Genomic DNA, 20,837 nt, shown 5'->3' with positions numbered 1-20,837 from the left:
TATACCCTTTATGTACCCTTTATCTCATACCAGCCTTAGTTGTGCCAATTGCCAGGTTGTGTTTTGACTTAATGTTCCACCCAGCTTCTTGTTGGAGGTAAGAGATGGGCTTGATACAGCTCTCATCTGGAGACAGGCTTTGCACAGGCATAAGCAGAGCTAAAGTGTGAAGTTTGTGTTGTTAGCATGCTGGTAGTTTCAGAAAGACTGAGCTGACCAAGCTGCAGCTGGTGTTTAACAGAGTGGTGGGTTTTGCCTTCTTTCCTTGCTAATGCAATCTGGCTTTCTTAGAGCACATAACTCTCTCAGCATAACTGTACTCCCTTGCTAAATATAGCTGATGTACTAATGAAGTGGGTCTGAGGGGCACAGAGAAACATTCTGCAGATCCAATACTTCCTTGGGGTGTGAACTTCAGGTGCAGTTCTAAAACCTCTATCCTTGCTGCTTCCCACAGATGTCTTCTGAGACTTTAAGCATGCTGCTGATGTTTCCTTTTCTATTTTCTATCCAAATCTGGAGGGAGACAATGGGAAGGAAGGGGAGACAGGGAGCAAGGATATGTGACTCATACTAATGGAGTTACTACAGGTGAAAATAAAATGAAAACTATCCTTTCCTTTCTTAAAGGAGTTTTTACTAGCTGAAGTGATAGCTGAATTCAATTTTTATCTTCTTGTTTGAGACACAAAATACTTTGCCATCAAATCTGTTCAGAGACAAGGAAAATTAAGTTCTAAAAATAATCCTGTATACCTGCAGAGATGAATGGTTGTTGTGACCCTTAGCATCACAGACAGGATCTTCAGTGGGAACAGAATTTGTTCTACTATATCTTTCTATTAGGATTTCACTTGAGCAATTGTGCTTTGAAACTTGGTCTGGGGGGTTCAGAGTTGGGGAACTGAGGAGGTGGTTGTTTCAAGTGCTGAAATACAGGCTGATGCTGGAATTCCCTCTTTCTTTGCTGAAACTTATTAGCATGTTCCAGCTAAGGCCACAGCTGTCTATTTGTGTGTGAGTATACTCAGGTACCTCCTGCATACTTTCCTTCTGTGGATCCAATGTGGAGCAGTTTGCAAGTGCAAAACATGTATTTCGCAGATTACCATGGGGATCACTTTAATCAGCTTTGAGCCCTGCTAATGCTGTAGAGATCTTTGAAGAACTACTGCTGTTCATCTTCATGCAGCCAGTGCAAGAAGAAATGAGCATCATGTCTCTGTGTCGTCGCTGGAGGAGATGCTTCTCTCTAGGTAACTGTACAATGGACAGCCACTTTTGTGTGTTATGCTGAACTGTGGGTGGACAGAACTAAGCTGTGGGAATGCTTTAGAGCAAAAGGTGAGTATGTAGTCTCGAAGTCTTCTAATCTAGTGTTGGCTAGAAGCCAGTGTTACAGGACTCTGGGCTTTTAGTAGAAGAATATAGATGGTTTTGCATTGTGAGCATATAAAGGAGAAACCATTTCTTTTTCTTGTTTAAATTGTTCTCTTAAATCACCATCAGCTGTGCTTGCAGCTGATATGCTTAAAGCTGTTAGGAATTTGTTATAGGAATAGATGCATTACAGAATTGCAAAAAAAAAAAAGCACTTGTGTGCCAGAATACTAACAGAACTACCATGTGCCAAAGATATTTTTAGTTTCAACCAATATTAAGACAGGGAAATTAGCCTCCAAGGTGGGAGAACAGAAGGCTGTAACTGCTCTGTTATAAAGGTTAGCTGTGGCAGCCGGTGGTGCTAAGGAGACTTGATGGCTATCTTTTGACAAATTCTGCTAATCACATAACAGAACTACTATGCTTGATAGTTATGTGTGTGGCCCACAAATAGGATTACTGGTTGTGGTTATTCAAAGTGCATCTGAGAAGTACTGGAATTCCAGAGTGTTCATTGAGCAGTAGGATTATTCAGAAGAGATGTTTTTGTCCAAAGTATAAAAATCCAGTTTAACTGCAACTTCTGCCACCTCATCTTCACTTTTCAAAATTGCTTTAATAAACAGATCTCTGAAATTCCAGGAACTGCAAATAGTTGCCATTTTGTGTTGTCAAATGCAATGATTTTGGTGTTAAACTAAGTGTTTTTTTTCCCCCCTTTGTATAGGAAGACTTCTTGAGCTGAAAATTCAAAAGCAATTTTAAAATAAAAATAACAAATCCCTCATTGTAACTGGTGTCAATTACTAGTGCCCACAGTGGTTTTTGTAAATGAAATCTCGAAGCTGGGATGGGAATTCATCACTTAACAGTGATACAGGTTCAGCCTTGGAATTTAGCTGACACTTATGGCTGTAAAGCATGAGGCAGAACAAGAATGGATAATGTTTGTCTCATGCAGTTCTATTAACTCAGCATTATTGGCAGAAGCTGCTTGGTTTTGACATTAAGTGAGCAGGTACAGAGTGACTTGGGAGATGAAGAGATATTTTGGGCAAAGTGCTATTCCTCTTGTGGTCATACCAAGGCTGCACCTGAGGATAGTTAGAGGGAAGAGAAACACCAGGCATTTATTTTGCCATTCAAAGCAGCAAAAAGAAATGCACTAATGCAACCTTAACTCAGACCATAGGCAACCTTATGCACCTTTGCTTTCCCATATCTGAACATTCTGATGACTCATTTTTGCTTTAAATAATATGGCTGGCTGCTTTTCATACAGAGATAAGTGAATTTTAATGCATGGACCTGTTTCTTGTCCCTTGCCTCAATAGAAGTTCTGTTCTCCTGAAATACAAGGTATTTATGTATGATCATACATCTGAATATTCTCCGTATATAGCTTCTGCTAAGCTGTATACTTCACTCCTGCAGTAGCATCATCCTGGTTGCTGATTTTCAGTTCTCTGAAGTGTCTCTAGTGTTCTGCTAAGAATCTGTTCTGGTTGTTAGTGACAACATTTAGCTGCTTCATCCATGTGAATTTGGGCATATGCATCAAAATCCAGGCTCCAGCTGTCTCTGCTTGCAGCATGCCATTTCAGTCACAATCTGAGGCTGCTCTTCAAGCTGTGTTTTGTGCCTTGAACTTCTTGGACCTATAAACTTTATAGTTTGTAACTTAAGACTATTCTGAAAGACTTTATTCAGTGACATCCAATTTGGGGTAAACACAAGGAATAATTGACTTAACTTCACAAGACATAAACTGTTCCTGTTTAGGCTCCTATTAACAGCGCTGAGCAAATGGAGTTCTGTTCTACAAATTTCTGTTACCTCAACAATTGTTTTTCTTGTGAGAGACTTGCACCACTAAAGCTACAGAAGAGAGAGCTACTGGTGTTGTGTGTCTTAACATGATCAATCTGTCATCTACTAACTACCAATCCACCTGTACTGTATCTCTGCATCTATAACTACAGGTCTGGTAGTGATTTACCAATATCCAAGCTTTTCTTCTGGCTTACTTAAGCTCCCATTTTATAGGACCACTTTCTGCACTGATCCCTCAAGTGTAGTAGAATTCTTAACATTTAGATCTTCCTCAAGGCTGCAACTTTTAAGATAATCTTGGAAGCAGCATGTAGCATCTTCTCTCACAGCTTGATGGCTCTTTGTGTGTGGCAGCTTCTCTTGCAAGAACAATTCACTAGCTATTCTTGTAGGCAACTACTTTTAAGGAACTTTGGAAATCCATGAGAACTACTGTATTGGGTAACTTTCCTGCTTAATACCTTTTAGGTTTGTTAATTTTGATAATCTACACATTGCATAGCTATGAAGAGAAAAGGAGAGAAGTTGCAGACCTGTGTCTGTTTCATTTCCTTTGCAATATCTGAGTTAGCATGATGGATGACAACTTTGTCCTTACATTGTGGAATTCAGAAAACAAGCTTCCTTTCCTCAGTCTTCTTGTCATGCTTCTGAAGCTTTATTTACTCTTAATATCCTTTTGGGGGCTCCTGTCTTCATCTGAGTCTCAGTTTGTTTATTAGTATGTAGCTGGCACAGAAAATATTTACCTTAATCTGATTCACTGTCCAGTGCATTTCTGTTTGAAGATTGAAGGCAACTAATGAAATAGTGCAAGAAAATGTATTTCAGGTAAAAACAACTCACTTATCCAAGCTGCAAAGACACTGTTTATATATGAACTTGTTGACAGTTCTCAACTGTCGAACTTCTCATTTGGTGTCATCTTTGGTATTCCGTTTGTCAAGGTAGTGCTGTGAAAAGGATGTTATCACAAGGAAATTGTGATTTACTGAATCTGTGGTAGATTAAGGGCAAACTTTGTATCTCAGTGCAGGAAAAAGTCTGAACATGTCTGCTACCTGTTGAAATATGGGTCTTAATTTCTCCAGATGTTTAGTTGACTCTTTGAGGCTAAGCCTATAGCAATAATGCCATGAGGTCTGTAAAAGATGAAGTTTGGAGGCCTTTGGTGATGCTCTTTTTAACTTGGAGAGCTGTCTTTTGCATTTCTCTTAATTGAAAACTGCCACAACACAGCTGGGGGGACCCAAGGAGCTCTATATGGCTACTTAAACTTTGACTTGTGACTGACCTAAGCTTAGAGTCATGGAGTAGTTGCAGTTCAAAAGGATTTCAGGAGACTGTAGTCCAATTCTCTTCAGCTTCTTCAGCTCTGTCCTTTATTTGGCTAGGTCCTACTCCTGAAAACCTATGTGCAAAATTGGTAGGATGACTGCTGGCTGTGACCCATGGTGTATTGCTTCTGGTTCTAAACTTGACATGATGAAGCCTGTCTGGTGAACTTGCTGATAAAAACTTGCTGTTTCACAAAGCTTGTGGTTCTTCTGTCTTAGTGAAGTGCTTAACTGCTCTATTATTACTTGTTCTTAAAAATATATGTGTTAGAGTAATCAAGCACCTCACCAAAATAGAAGTACTAACTAGCCATCTATTGTGCTTAAGAGCAAAGTGATGCAATTTCAGTAAGATTCCCTCGTGACTTCTGACAGTTGGCAACCATCCTGAGTGACTAATCTTTTAAATGCTACTGAATTCACAACACTTTATTTACTCAATTGTAGAGAGGCTATGATTGTTACTGAGCAGACATTAAGGAGACCCATACACAAGGAAAATGTCATATTTGCATGCCCAATGGAGTATTAACTTAAAATTCACTGCTTTCCATGTGATAACAAATGCAATGTGAAATTGTCAGGGCATGAAGGCTGGTTTCTCTTAATGATGAGAGAAAGCTATAACATCTCTTGATATTTTTATCCAACTTTAATCCCATCTTTTTTTAGAAAATAAACTTCTTGATGTGAAGTAAGAGCCTTGAAGAAACAGACAGGCTTTATGAGAGGGAGTTTATATCTCAAGTCTGACTCATGGAACTTGTTAAGCACAGTGGGAAACAGTATTAGACTATGACACTAAGTGTGTCATGCCTCAGAGCTGAAGCCAGATGTGTTGGATGGTGTTTAAATTCCGTAAGGATCCAAATTGCATAAAACCAGGGAGTAATAATACTGTCTTACTCTATTATGCTGCTCTTATAGCTCTATAGTACTTTCACAGAATACCTATGGGTAAATGGGCTTGCAAGTATTCCCTACATGGCAGTTGAGGCTTGTCTTCAGGAAATAAACCTTAAGAGTGGGAATAATCACTTAATGACATGTTTTGATTCTGTTTCTGACAACACATGGCCAGTACAAAAATTCTGCTTTCACTTCCCCCTGAAGCACAAGTTAGTAAGCTGGGAGCAGAGTAGGTGGTGACACTGGTAATGGATTTTCGTGACTGGGGGCTGGTGGTGGGAATGCTGGGAAGGTAACTAGGAAGACCAGCAGCAGAGATTAGGAAGTAAGAGCTGAGCCTACTGACATCTTGAGCAAGTAAAGAGTGGTCCTATTAACACACCAAAACCATGCTAGGTTACTCTTGCAGAATCAGCTTCCTTTTATCAAATTGACTTTAATATGAATGTAGTTAGAAGATAAAAATCTATTGTAGCTAAATATAATAAATGAGTAGTTTGAGGTACACTGGTCTACCATTAATGTGTTCCTTGATGCATGAGTAGTTTTATCCAAGATGCCTTGTGTTGCAAGTTGTTGGAAAAATAACAGAAGATGCAAGTCTTGTGAGAGAGAAACCTTGCCAGAGTGAGAAAACTGAAGTAAATGAGTCTGACTCTTTTGGATATAGGGAAGCACACACTACTGAGTAACAGCTACTCAGACTTCAGTTTTAAGTTTCACCAAGGTTGGAAGTGGTCAGATGTGTCCTGTATTTATCTGTAGTCTTTCTGAAACAAGGAGCAGAGGTGAAGTTGTTGTCACATGGCTGAAGCAATGGCCTACATATGGTCAGGCTCTCTTGAGGGGAATGCCTTTGGAAGGTAGCATAGCTCCTGGGACAGCTACCTACCAGGAGCCCCTGACAAGCTCAGGGCTCTTTAACCTTTCCTAATGCAGGGAAGGAGAGCATCTACAGCTAGGAGCATAAGTCACTGTGTCTGCAGGCTTCTGGGTGTGATCTGCTTACTAATGGGGAAGGAGGTGGAGGGCTTTCCTGGTGGGCAGGATTACTGGATAATCTTACAAAATAAGGCTTATTTCCCTAAGAGTTGACACAGCTGACTTGAGCCACTTCCAAATTTGAAAACCTCCTTAGTTTCTACATACTCAGTCTGCTTTGAAAATATTTCAGGTCGTCTAAAGATTGTGGAGGCAGTTGTCCTTGGGGCACCTATGTTGGAGAGAACAGCCAAGAGCATAGTGCATTAAGTAAACCTAAATACCTCTGAACTTCATCGGCTGTATTGACTCAGTTAATCCTTTAAGTTGTGGGACAGCTTCATGATACTTGGCAGTGAAGAGAGGATTCAGCAGGAGGATTTCAAGCATCAGAGAGAGTCATGAAAAAGTGAAACAAACAAGGTCTTAAACCCAACAATTTTTACTGCATCTTTCTTCTAGAATAATTGTTCTTCTGTTCTGTAGCTTGACTAGGAAAAAAACAGATGAAAGCTGCTTCCTTGCACTTAATGCTCTTAAGAGTACTGCTGTTTGATCTCCTTTGCAGTTACACAACATGAAATCAATGGGAGAGTACAGCAAGTGTCCAGTGGTGCTCTTAGCTTTGTTTTTCTGGAGGGGAAAATATACCCGCTCAGCAAGGTTGAGCAGTCCTCTGCCTTGTGGTAGGCTGCTTCGGGCTGAGTAACTGAATATAGCATGATAATGGCTTAGTCTTGCATTATGTTTGGTCTTATATATTTCACTTCCTAAATTTATGTCCTTTTTCACAAAGTAAATACTATCAAGTTGGCACATTCTTGCTGTCTGAATTAGTGTCAACTGAAAAAAGAAAAAAAATCAATCAATTAGCCTTGTAAGTTCAGCATAAGCTCTCCAAAGTATGAATTCATCATGTGCAACACTTGCACCGGGCAAGAGACTGTGCTGTTGAAGGCGTATTTATTAATTACGTTAGGCTTATTGGCCAGCTACTAGCAATGCAAAGCTTTTTTTGTGTACTGGACTGTATTGCAAGAGAAATGGCTTGTGTTGCCCTCCAGTGGCTGATAGCCAGAGGATTCAGAGCCCGGCTGCACTACCAGTGAAGTCAGTCACTTGGAAATTCTGAGAGGAGAGTGGGATATTAGCTCAGACCCATAGCTTGTTTTAACAAGACAAATGTTGGTAATGTGTGAGAGCTGAAGTGTTGAATATATTAAGGTTGTGTTAAGACTGAAGTTTCTCCCTCAAGCTGTAGTTAGGGAGGATGCTAAGTTCAGGGTGCTCACTTATTGATTGCAAGAGTCCTTTTCAGCCACTGTCTGATGAGATTAGTTGGCTGCAGTATGATCTTAGCTTTACACAGAAATCAGAAACAGCTGCTGAATTGGCTTTACAGTAGTTGCTTTTCAATGTTCTCTTAGAATGGAATTCTCAACCCTCTGGTAAAGGTGTTAATGTAGGGTTACAAAATAAGTTGTCATACTGTTGTCCAGAGCCTCCTGTGCTAGCTTTTAAACCCATAGCTTATTTCATAAAATGATATTATTGGCTAATACTTTCCCTGAGTTGAGCTGTAACTATCTCCCTGGTTCAGAATAGAAGGGTAAAGTAGTTAATCTGTCTGCTGCAACTTTGGTCATATTTTTGAGGCTCGACAGAGGAAACAGAAAATTTCCTTCTCTTACTACATATTTCCTTTTTAATGCTAAGCTAGCCCGTGCCACATGGGACTCTCCAAACCGTCTAGAGTGAATAAAATTAAGTCAAAAACCTCGCTTTGAAGCTGTACGTGGAAAGCAAAAAGTTTTTTCTCTCTTTTTAGTTGAAACTTCGAGTCTCATCTCCGAGTACACGCCGTGGCGAGGTGATGGGGGACGGTCGGGCACAGTGCTGCAGGCAGCTGGCCGAGCAGCCTCCGCTATCCCTTCCTTCACTGCCCCGTGGGCGCCGAGGCGGAGCTGGCCCGGGCCGTAGGGGACGCGGTGCGGGCGCGTCCTCACCTGCGGGGCCGAGCCTGGAGCGGTACCTCACCTGCGGGGCCGTCCCGCAGCGGCTGAGCCTGGAGCGGTACCTCACCTGCGGGGCCGTCCCGCAGCGGCTGAGCCTGGAGCAGCGGGGCGGGCCCCGCACAAGCCGTGCTGCTGCGGGCGTGGCGCTCCCGGGGGCGGCGCGGCGGCTGCGCCCCTTCCCGGGGCGGGGGGGGCCGGCGCGGGTCCTGGCGCTGAGCCCGCTGCCAGCTGGCTCCGGGCGAGCCCCGCCGCCCCTTCCCCGCCCGGCCGTTATTTATCAGCCTCCGCCGTGGCGAACACGGGGGAGGGTGTGTTCGTCGCTGTCGCTTGCTGCTTGCGTTCGGCCCTTCCTCTTCCCCGCGGCGCGGTCCCGCCGGGAGCTGCCGCGGCCCCTGGAGCTGCCGGCCCGGCTCCGGCGGCTGCGGCCCCACGCTGACCGCCTGCCCTCTGCGTTCTCCCCGCAGGACCTGTCTGTTCCCCGTCGGGCTATAAGAAGGCGGATGATGAGATGTCCGGAGCCACGTCCTCGGCGGATCTGGACGAGGCACCAGCCCGCACCATTTACTTGAACCAGCCCCAGCAGAGCAAGTTCCGTGACAACTGGGTCAGGTACGGAGCAGTCCCCGTTTTTCCCTTTCGAGGCGGCAGCCTGCCACCTCTTGTCGTGGGCAGAGGGGGCTGTGGTCACTTTCCCTGCCAGGCAACCCTGTCCAGATCTGGCTCGGTGCAGTCTCTGCCGAGGCGGATGGGTTTGGCTGCAGTGAGAATCAGGGTCTGGCTAAGGGAGAAGTAGGAAGGAGGGATGTAGCAGCAAGCAAGCAGTAAGCATCTTGTATCAACAATAGTGAGAACAGGGAGCTCACAGAGCTACATGGCAAAGATGGATGAAAAGGTCTTCACGTCAATAGGGAGACTGAATTTTGGAATAACAGAACTTAATCTAATACTCTGGATGCAAGAGCTTAATCCATGGGAAATGTGAGATTTGGATTGAATCCATTATGTAAACGCCAGGGAGAGACGTTTGAAAAAGTAGCATCTAGTTACAAGATTAACTAGACCAAGTACAAGAAGTGAGTCTTACAGGATGAGAATAATCACGGAGTTAGCCAACTTGCATCTCCATGCATGCAAGACTGTGGTCAATTTTTGTTCTTTAACTGAAGACCAGAAGAAATTTTCTTTAGCATTTTGGAGCCTTCCATGGCAGAGATGTGTGTCTAATATTTATCTTGGTGTGATTAATGCCCTGTTATTGAAATTTAAAGGCACAAAGGGAAACATAAGCAAGTTGTGGTAGTGCTTGCCACACTTGCCTGAGGTTAGTTAGGTGAACAGATGGCTCCTGTCATGACTAAGGAGGAGTGTTATTTAGCAGGCTTCTGTTTGTTAATGCAAATGTTTGGGTTATTGTTCAAAGAACCGTTTACACAATGAGTGCTTTCAGGAAAAGAGAAGAATTCTATATCCTGCTGAAATGATGATTTCCAGTAGGTTGTTTATTGTATTTATTATCAAGGTTAGTTCTTAGAATATTCACTAGAAGGATATCCTCTGTTCTGGATAATGCAGCAACTTATTTATACAGGGTTTTCATTTCAGCTTTGACTTACTATATACTTGTCTGAGAGAATCTGTGGTTTAGGAGCAGTTAAAATGACACATTTTCTTAGTGTCCTGTTTTTTCTACGTGGGAAGCAACATGGGATGTTTTCTCACTTCATTTTAATTTTTTCTTGACTAATTATGAGCCGAGTTTGACTGTTTTCTGTGGTTAGACTACTTGTGCTTTTCCTGCTTTACAGAAGGAAAAGCATGGACAGAGTCTGTACTTTAGGTTTTCCTGAAGGGATTCTGATCTGACTTCATCTTGTGAAGAAGTAGTGACTCTGGTACCAACAACTTGTTTCTAAGAGTGCTGTACCAACAGCTGAGAGCTGTAGTGTCCAGCTCACTGTCTGGAAGCCATCCACCTGGTAGCTGTAGTTTTTCAATAGCTTTTTGCAACTTTGCCTCCTAACAAGGGCGACCTGAGTTATGAGGAACATGGGGGTGTGAGAGATAGGACAAATTGTAGGTAGTGTAGGAGGGAAACTAGAAATATTTGCTTTACCTGTTAAAGGATCTTCACACCTTAGTGTCATTTATTAATTAAGTTGATCTTATCACAGAATCACAGAATGGTAGGGGATGGAAGAGTTCCCAAAGGTCATCCAGTCCAACTCCCTGTTAAAGTAGGTTTGCCTAGTTCAGGTCACACAGGAACATGTCCAGGCAGGGTTTGAAAATGGAGAAAGGCACTCCACAACCTCTCTGGGCAGCCTGTGCCAGGGCTTCATGACCATTACAGGAAAGAAGTTTTTTGTCATGTTCAAGTGGAACTTCCTGTGTTCCAGCTTGTGCCTATTACTCCTTGTTCTGTCACTGGACACTACAGAAAAAAGACTCACCCTATCCTCTTGACACCCACCCTTTTGGTATTTATAAGCATTGACAAGGTAACGTCTGTGTCTTCTGCAGACTCAACAGCCACAGATTCCACAGCCTTTCTTCATAAGAAGATAATTTCTCTAGTTCCCTTATTGTCTTTGTAGCCCTCTGCTGGACTCTCCAGAAGTTCCAGCTGAAGCCCAGAACTGGACACATGCCTCCAGATGAGGCCTCACCAGGGCAGAATAGAGAGGGAGAAGGACCTCCTTCAAACTGCTGTCCACACTCTTCTTGATATATCCCAGGATGCCATTGGCCTTCTTGGCCACAAGGGCACATTGCTGGCTCATGTTCAGTTTATTATCAACCAGCACTCCCAGGTCTCTCTCTGCAGAGCTGCTCTTCAGCAGTTCAACCCCCAGCCTGTACTGGTGCATGGGATTGTTCTTCCCTATATGCAGGACTCTGCACTTGTCCTTGTTGAACCTCATGAGGTTCCTCTCTGCCCAACTCTCAAGCCAGTCAAGATCCCGCTGAATGGCAGCACAGCCTTCTGGGGAATCAGCCAGTCCTCCCAGTTTGGTGTCATCAGGGAACTTGCTGAGGGTACACTCTGTCCCCTCATCCAGGTTGTTGATGAAGATATTGGACAAGACTGGCCCCAGAACTGATCCCTGTGGAACTCCACTGGACACAGACCTTCAACTCAATTCTGTGCCATTGATCACCACCCTCTGGGCTCTGTCACTCAGCCAGCTCTCGATCCACCTCACTGTCCACTCATCCAAGCCACACTGCCTGAGCTTTCTGATGAGGATGTTATGGGAGATGGTATCAAAGCCTTGGTGATGTCAAGGTAGATGACATCCACCGCTCTCCCCTCATCTAACCAGCCAGTTAATGCCCTTGTAGAAGGCTGTCAGGTTGGTCAAACAGGATTTCCTGTTGGTGAATCTATGTTGACTCCTGATAACCTTCTTTTCCTTCATGTACTTACAGATGATATCTAGGAGGAGTTGTTCCTTCACCTTTCCAGGGATGGAGATGAGGCTGACTGGCCTGTCATTTCCCAAGCCTTCCTTTTTGCCCTTTTTGAAGACCGGAGTGACATTTATAATAATTTACTGTTACTTAGTAAGAAGGCTTGGATCTATAAGACTTTTAGAAGAGTGTCAGGCTTTGACTGTACTATCTCTATCCCCTGGATTAACTTTCTTCCCTTGGGTCAGTGAGAATGAAGGCAAAGATGACTTGAGCTCATAATATCTGAGTGAAGGTGCTTTGTGTGGAGTGAGAATGGTGGTTTATGTACTTGCTAATGTATACTGAAGTTTCTCTTGAATTGCAGTCTGTATTGCCTTTAGACTTTTTTAGTCTGTTCAGCTTGTGGATTTCTCAATGGCTCTGGGTTTGAATATGTATTGTCTCTGTAGGAAACATCAGTGCACAAGGCACAGTGTAAGTAGATAAACACCTGTGTGTAAGGGCTTATGGAAAATTAAACTGAAGGAGATGAAACAATTTGCTGTACATTATCTGACTTCTGTCATCTTTTTGGTAGTCATTGGAGATTCTCTGAGCAGAAACAGGAGTTTGTGAATGTTCATAGTAAGTTTTCCAAATTAAGACATAGTGTGGAACAGCTTGTTCAAAACAGCATAATACATTAAGAAACGGAGGTGCTGAGTGTGGGTCAGTAGTATGGCTTTTTGCTCAAGAAGTTCTAAGCATCTTGAACTAAACTTTTTTGGGACAGAGGCATTGTTAGAGGTGAATCTCTGTTTGTTCATGGGAGTAAAAAGGAAAAAGTGATTAAGTACCAATGCTTATTTTGGGACAAGTTAAGCTAATATCTTAATATCACTACTGTAAAAGCTAAGTGGATGGCAAGATGGCACTCATGCTTCCAAAAGTCTTAGTGTGAGGATGTAGAAGGAAGAACTATTTCCTCTTTCCTTAGGCATTCTGGTGTAATAAGGGAGATTATGAAAAGTTGTAGAGCAGTGGCTAAATTTTTTTGTGTGCTCTTCACACTTTGTTACCAACTATTTCAAAATGTAATGCTGGTAAAACCCACTCTTGTAGGCTGCATTTAGATTAATCCTTTACAGGTGCATATATAGAGCTGTTACCTTCTTAATTACACTGCAGCAGCAGTGGTTCTTTTTGTAGAAATATATCTTTTACTTGCATTAGACGCTGTTTTAATTCCTATTTTTGTTCTGTTGAAAAATTATATGTATGTGTAACTCTGAAACTTTTGATAGAAGGTAAATCATATTCTATTTTCAGGTGAAGCATTTTAGACACTTGGAAATGTGTAAAAAAAATAGTGGAGCAAATATAATTACTTCATGTAACATGGCTGTAATTGTGATATTAAGTATGCTGGCTTTTATGACAGCTAAGTAACACCTCTTTTGACTTCTTAAATATAGCAGATATGTGTTGGTTTAATAGGAACACTTCCATACTTCGATGAGAAAGTAAATATTTCCATCCTAAGAACTTCCTTCCGCTCTGTACACAGCTCTGTGCCACTTGCAGGCAATAAATATAGTCTACTCTCGGGGATTCTACATTTGAGGATCAAAGTCTAATAACAGCTGTCATAAACCTTAGACATCCCTGGCTACAGCCAATGTGTAATAGTAGTCGAGCTTCTGCAGACCCCTGATAGCTATTATTTTTTCCCCTTATTTTCAGTGTGCTGTGAGGAAAGGCTTTTATTTGCACTTATTTAAAATGCTTGCTTTTGCTTCTGGTTCGGGTATGAAACACAATGGCAGTGAGTCATTAATGTTTCCAACCTTGAACTCTCCTGGATTGATTCAGTATGTATATTCATTGTGTAGCAGATCAGCACAGTGTGAAAGTAACTGTTCAGCAGAGTGTCAGCTTGTTTGGTGGTTTTGACTTGAAGTATTATATTTACTGAGTTTACCTGATGGCTTAAACTCTTTATAACTTACAAGTTTGATTTACATGATGACCTGAACAGTGGGAGAGGTGACTCAAGTCTTTATTTTGTAGTTTGAAAACAACCTTTCCTGTCTCCATGTAAAAACACAGGGATATAAGGTGCAGTGTGATGATAGAAGTTTGACTGTTGTGTTGATACTTCTGAGATGAGTGAGCTAATGCCTTGAAAACTTTCAGTTACATATTCAGTGAGGGCTGGTTTATTTTGCGTGAAGTGAGCATGTTCTGCAGATTTTGTATTCAGGTGAATACAATTCCTTGGTGTTTCTTACTGATGCAGGAATCTACTCTGATCTCAGTGGTTAATACTGAATGTATAACTACTGAAACATTCTTCCAGTGCATGCAATAAAAATGACGAGCTAAGTATCTGCCTTTAATCTGAATTGAGACTCCCAAGTTTAGCTTCACTTTGTGCTGGAGTGGCAGCTCAGGGGCAGAGCAACACTGAAAACTGTCAGAATTGTCCTTGAAAGCTTTTCATGTTCTTGTTGAAAAGCTTCTCATCAGAACAGAATTTGGTGGCTTGACCTATTGGGGAGATCCCAAAAGATTGAACTGAGGATTTTCTAGGTATCAGAATCTGAGACTTCTCTTCGATACAGGCAAAAGTTAAATTATGCTAGAAAAGATGAGCAAAAAGCCTTCAGTGTTTACTTTTAAACTGTACAATGTCTTAAAACTGAAGCCAAGTGGTGACAACCAATTTCTTCTTTTCTAAGGTAAAAGCACCAGCATTAGGAACTTTGCACTGAAGACTGTAATAAGGCCTCTAGTAGTACCACAAGTCCTTTTTAAACAGGCTGTTTATTTGTAGTCCAAGACTGTCCCATCAGTGTCTGCAGGATGCTTACTGTTGACAAAATTGTAGGGGCAGTTTGAATTCTTATTTCATTGCTATTTTGGCTTGTGAATAGATACTGTAGGAGGCACTTGTGATTTAGATGAGTTAATACTGTTGGAGTATGTGGGGAGGTTCTCACTGATGCTTAATGAGTCCCTGCTGCTGAAATAGGAGTTGCTGGTATCACTAACCAATTAGCATTGACCCTTGTAACATGGGTAGCCCAAGTAGTGTTCACTCTCATCTGTGGTTAAAAGGGTGAATGGTAGTCTGGTATGTATCAAGTATGTTCATCTGCACTTAATGCTGTTGGCGACCACATTTCTCTTGTGCAAAAATATACCTTGGTTCTTCAGGTGCAACTGCCCCTTCTTGTGTTGAGTTTATTCTTGGCAGAGTTCAGGCTCTGTGGCCCTTTGTGCTAGTGTTTGTGTTAAATTTAGACTTCTGTTGTTATGTGAACAGATCACTTGCCTGATGGCACAAAAGAGTTTTTGAATCCTTCAAAGAAGGAATGTCTTAAGTTCTGAATGGTTGAAGTCTAATAATGTATGAAACTACTTCTCTAATTCCTTTCAGTTCTAGATAGATACTGTTCTGTACCAAAAGGCAATACTCCATGTTACATCTTTCTTGTAAATAAGCAGGGACTTTTCCTGTAGTGTAACTATTGCTGTAATTAATCGCAGCATCGTGATGGACTTCATACATCAGCAGTAGCCATAAGCAGGGAATTAGACTGGTTCTTCTTACTTTTCTTAAATGAAGTAACTAGTTAAGCAACTTCAGATATTGGAGCCAAAGCTTTAATGCAGTCTGACTTTGTGGAAACAAAGCTACTCTCTTGCATATTTACTGAGTAAATACTGGCCCATGTTCATCAGTGTGCATTCCCTTGTGACTCTGCATTTCTACTTATTTCTGCACTGTTGGTGAAACCTGTGTAGAGAAATATGTGAACAGGACAGACTAAACGTAGTTGCCGACTGCTTGAGTAGTTTGAGTGAGGATGGAGTCAAAGCAGATGTCTTTCAGGACTTAGAGGTGGCATGTACAATAAATCATTCTTTCTGAAGTCTCTTGCGGTTTTCACTTGTATAGCCTTCTGCTCAGTGCTACAGACCTCACTGCTGGGAATCGTAGTAGAGTATAAGTATAAGAGTAAGAATCTCTTCAGTAGAGCTCAAGATCTGTAATAACTGCTTTCTTCATGATCTTCAGGATCCACAGAAATTAGTTCTGAAATAAATATTAAGTATTCATTTCTTCTACGCCCTGCTTATCAGTAGAACAATAGGTGCTTAAGTTGTGGTGACACCTGGAATAAAACAATTACTTCAGAACTGTGGCTTTTAGACAGCTAACTCCTATGACTTGATATTTTTTTCAGTCATCTTTGTATCAATTCGGTGTATTTACTGTGAAGCCTAATTTGGGTTTGCATAGGTACTAACTTACTTTATTAGACAGTGTTTCTAGGTTAACTGTTAAGAGTGGGCTCTGTTTGGTTGACTTCTACTTGCCAACATGACTACTGAAAAGCCAGGGCAGATTTCTGTAGTGATAATTGACGATTTCTGAAACAAGGCCATGCCTAATGAGCTCTTAGCACTGGTTTTAAACAGTCTTTGTCTAATGTATTCGTCACTGAGAAATGGCCAGGAGTCTGTTCCCCGTTCTGTTAGGGGCTGCATGAATAGAGAACAAATGGAAAGGCCTGTCTTGTTTGTGTGCTTTAGGAAAAGCCTTCAGGCCACAGGATTTGGAAACAAAAATCCTGTCACTCATATGAAATGTGACCATGAGGTCATGTTTTTAGGTTAAACTGAGTATAAGCACTGATGGTAATGCTTGCTATGTAGTAAGACTGCTGTGAGCACTATTGTAGGAGACCTTTCTAGTAGAAGTAATACTTGCTTTGGTAACATCAATGACAGTATATTTTGCAGTCTTTTACTATGTATGCACATGTGGCAGAAGTGCTGCTGATCCCGGGGCAGTATGGTACAAGATTCTGTAGGTTAGAAACTCTGAAAAATCTTTAAGAGTTACTGAACTAGGGAGTAATAAGACTGTTGGACTTCATTGTACAGCAGTTCATAATACTTTTTCATGTACTTAGTCCATACAAAGATAACAACCAAAACGAAGTACTTGATGATAAACTTATAGCTGCACATTCTGAGGAAGTGCAAATAGCTTGGGAAAGCTGGGTTTGTCAACTTAAACATCTTGCTCCTTGTGCATAAGGATAGATAACTCTACTTGCTATTGGAAGCAACAGTAATCAATGAATATTTCACAACCCAGCCTTTTTATTAGGTTCTGGTGTAGCAGATGACACTGATGTGCATTTAAGCCATTATTTTACAGTAAATATTTTGGATGTCTGTGCTTATTTAGATTTCCCTTTGTGTAAAATAAATAAATAAACAAATAGGAACAAACCAAAACCTCAGCGGCTGGTTGTTCAGCTGACAACTGTCTGCTTCTCTTGTTTGTTTTAAATTGGATTATGTATGTGGTCTTGAATTTAACTTGAGGTAAATTCTTTGGAAGAACTTCAATGTCTTTCTACAGCACAGTTAAACCTTTTTGGCCCAGAAAACAAATTCTGATGGAACTTTGATCTGCAAGGGAGTGACTGGGCTGATCTGGCATCTCAGTCTTTTAAACCTGTGTGAAACAATCTTTTTCTCTCCAAATGATATAAGTTGAGAAAAAAGATTTGAAGATGTGATCACTTTTTCGTGTTACAAAGGAGGGGAAGAGTAAGTCTTTCAGACACCCAGTGGTTCTGTTAGTGGCTTCTGGTGAGAGCCTATCCTAGAAATGAAGGAATCCTTGCACTAAAATGTGGAGAAGTGGTAAGGTCCTTGAGATGACAACTTGTCACCTGATAGCTTTCCTAAGTTACTGGAAATGGCAATTTGAATCTACTGGAAGCGTTTTCTAACAGAAGTCAAATAGATTCATTTTGGTACATTTGAATACTCCCAATAGTCTCAATCAATTTATTACTGTGCAAGAGCAAGTCTTCCTTCTTTTACACTCCTCACCTATTCTGACCTGAGCTCAGAGTCTGTCTCAAACTGTCTAGCACTAAGCACCACATAACCTTTTCTTAGCTGATGGAAGAGTACAGACTTTACACAAAGCAATGAAACACCTCCTGGCTCGATTCTTCCTCTGCAGAAACTGTAGTTTTAGTGATTCATCTGATTGTGAGGCTTTTTGATTAAATTGGGGTGCACTGGTTTGAGCAGGAATTGCTGCCTGCTGTAATAAACCAGCACTGCTTGTTTAGGACCTGGTTTCCAGTCAACCAGTAATCATTGCATAGGCATAAAAGTAGTTGCTCCTTATAAGCCTTCATGATGTGTTCTTTGGGGAATTTGTAAATAGTTGATTTTTATGTCTCTTCAGTGAGTTTAATGATGGAAATAAGCCATCTTCCCTATGTCCAAGGAGGTAGGTGACCTTTTCCTGTCACCTGCATGCAACTGCTTAGCCCTGCTTTATGGCACTTGGGTTGGTAACAACATAGTCAGTGTTCTGCAAGGTGGTGATGCTTGGTGAGATGTTCCTATGAATGAGCTTTTTCTACTCAAATTTAATAATTGCCTATTGGTTTTTGTTAATGTAATTAAATATCACTTGAAACATGTCAAGCTTGCTGCTATGCCTCCCACAGCTATGTGACTGTTGGAAAGTAGCTTGTGTTCACACTGCTGCTGTACTTGAGAGCTACAGCAGAACCTCTGAAGCTGAGGTCAATGCTGCCATGAAAAGAAGTCATATGCCTACAAGACCTTAGTGTGTGTGCATCATTCCACAATTCAAGCAGATAATCTTAGTGGGTTGTTTTCCTTCTTCCTTTCCTGGTTACAAGATATCTGATTTTTTTGTATGTGTTAATAGCAACAAAGCCAGTTTGAGAGAAGAGCTCAAGTCCTTAACATGCACTTTAATTGCTCAACCTCTCTACTGTGTTTCAGATGTCTGTGCCTGGCTTTTCTAGTGATCTTTCATGCAAGTGGATATGTTAAGCACTAGCATGAAGCCATATGTGTTCTTCAGCTCTCAGACTTGACAGGATTTCAAGTATGTGAACTGTGGAATGGATAACTGTGCATGAATACTGTCTGGGAAAAGATGGTATATTGTCTTTACCATGCCTGGAAAGGGGATCGTGTGTCTCCAGGGTCTGGTTTGGTTTTTTTTTTTTTTACCATGATGATTAGCCTGAAGGTGAAGTTCATCTCAATTGTCAATGTAAATTCTCAAAGAAGGAGTGGAAGTGCTTTTAGATGCCTGACTGGCAACATATAGAGCTGTATTCTGCTGCACATTGCCAGCACATACACTTCTCAAGGAATATCCTCTCAGTCTATTGCCAGCAGCCTTTAACTCTTCAAGGATGATTCAGTGGAGTAAAACCTGACTTTCTGGAAAGTCTTAGGGAAATGAGAAATGGCAACTATGGGAGTTACCATGCCGAAATTCTGAGCTAATAAATGGAGGAACTACATGGGAAAGCTACTACTTGAGTTTCTCAATGCACTGTTGGCTACTTCTCATTTGAATGTTACCAAAATTACTAAATAATCCTTAATGCTTCAGTAGCACAGTAGCGAATTATGGTACCTGAATGACACTGACTTTTTCAGATAATAAAGTGATTGTTCTCAGAGAAATCTCTGCAGTGCCCTAAAAACAGTGGGGCCAAACTTTTGGGCTGTGCATCCCAACTCATTTATTTAACAGGGTTGATAGTGTTATTCTGGACATGCACAGTAGTGTAACTTGAAACGTGGCTTAAATGAATTAAGTTGCAGACACAGGAGGCATCTCTTCTAATGTTTGCACACTCATTTAAACATTAAACTTTTATAGTTAAGCAAGGTGTGCATAGTTAGCAACTGTTTAGGAAAAAACCCAGTTTTTATGGTTTTCTGTATGTGTGAACCTTCTCTTCGTGGAACTACCTGTTCTGTGAGCTCCACACCTGGTCGTCTTGGAGTTGGGCACTGGGTGCTTTTTTTGAAGGTAACATGTCTCTGATGCTGGTCAGAGGGCTGACCTTTGCAGATATTAATCTTTAGTGACCAAAATTGTGCTGTGAGCTGCTCGAATATTCTACATGTTGATCTGTAGATTTTAACTTCATTCTGAGCTTTGGTTATCCTGAAGTCATCTACGATGTATCTGTCTGTTGGTAGGCTGCACAAAGCTTTTTTTTTTCTTTTCAATTTCTAAGTATTGTATTTGTCCTTTAGAGTGCTATTATTCATAGCCAAATTAATCAATTACTTCTGCCTACTTAGCTTTCCATAAGAAGCTTTGATAATTTTTTTTTGAGTAATAACATGCACCTGCTTTTTGTATGTGCACAATGATTACTGCCTGGTAACAGCTGAATGTGCCTCTCTAATGAGAACTGAACCTATTTGCTGTAGGCATCTGTCACGTTACTTAAGCAGCGATATACATGGCATGACTTGATATGTGTAATGCTCATTCAAAAGAGCCTTATTCTGTTGGTATTAACACAGTCATTAGGGTGAGAGTATTGTTTGGATCAGTTAGCTGTTAAATTAGTAAATGGTAGGATGTTGTTAATAAATGTTTCAGTTTGATTGCAATCAGACAAATTTTTGCTTCAATGTAGTCATAGCAATGTTGTACTAAGGGGAATAGTATTTTGATATAAAAGTCTGTCAGTGCTTGACTTTAGTATTGCTTGGGGGAATTCATGTGTAAGCCTAAAGTGTTAGCTTGATTAACCCATATTTTTAAGTTCTGTAGTGAAGGAAGGTATTAAGCGTGAGACCACGTGAATGTGACTTAAAACAAGAAGCTACTTACAGTGGGAAGAAGTTAATAGTATTTCAGGGAAGCAACTTTTCCACATAGTATATTTATTGTATAAATGAAATGTTTTCAACCTGATGGGTTCAAAGCCATGTTTTCACTTGGTTTAATTGGTGTAATCTATGTTGAAGTCTGACCACCTGAAATTTCAGTAAGACTTCACTGAGTACCTGAGTACGTGATTCTGCTGAGCGGTAGCAGCAGTAGAGAAAGTCTATAGGCTGTAGTACTAGAAATGGTTTAGAGATC

General features: G+C 41.2%; 1 protein-coding gene across 1 annotated transcript in view; it reads left to right on the top strand.

Annotated features, from left to right (window-relative positions):
- The first annotated feature begins 8,873 nt into the window (after positions 1-8,873).
- The window catches only part of ATP8A2 (ATPase phospholipid transporting 8A2), a 291,601-nt gene continuing 279,637 nt past the window's right edge, over positions 8,874-20,837 (top strand). Inside the window, exon 1 of the mRNA XM_061992915.1 lies at positions 8,874-9,067. Within this exon, the coding sequence (XP_061848899.1) occupies positions 8,967-9,067 (101 nt within the window). The 5' untranslated portion in view covers positions 8,874-8,966. The remainder of the gene's footprint in view (positions 9,068-20,837) is intronic.

The sequence above is a fragment of the Colius striatus genome, chromosome 1 (assembly GCF_028858725.1).
Source record: "Colius striatus isolate bColStr4 chromosome 1, bColStr4.1.hap1, whole genome shotgun sequence".
NCBI classification, from domain to species: Eukaryota; Metazoa; Chordata; class Aves; order Coliiformes; family Coliidae; genus Colius; species Colius striatus.
Note: the sequence above shows the minus strand (reverse complement) of the source record. Positions and strands in the feature narration are given on the sequence as shown.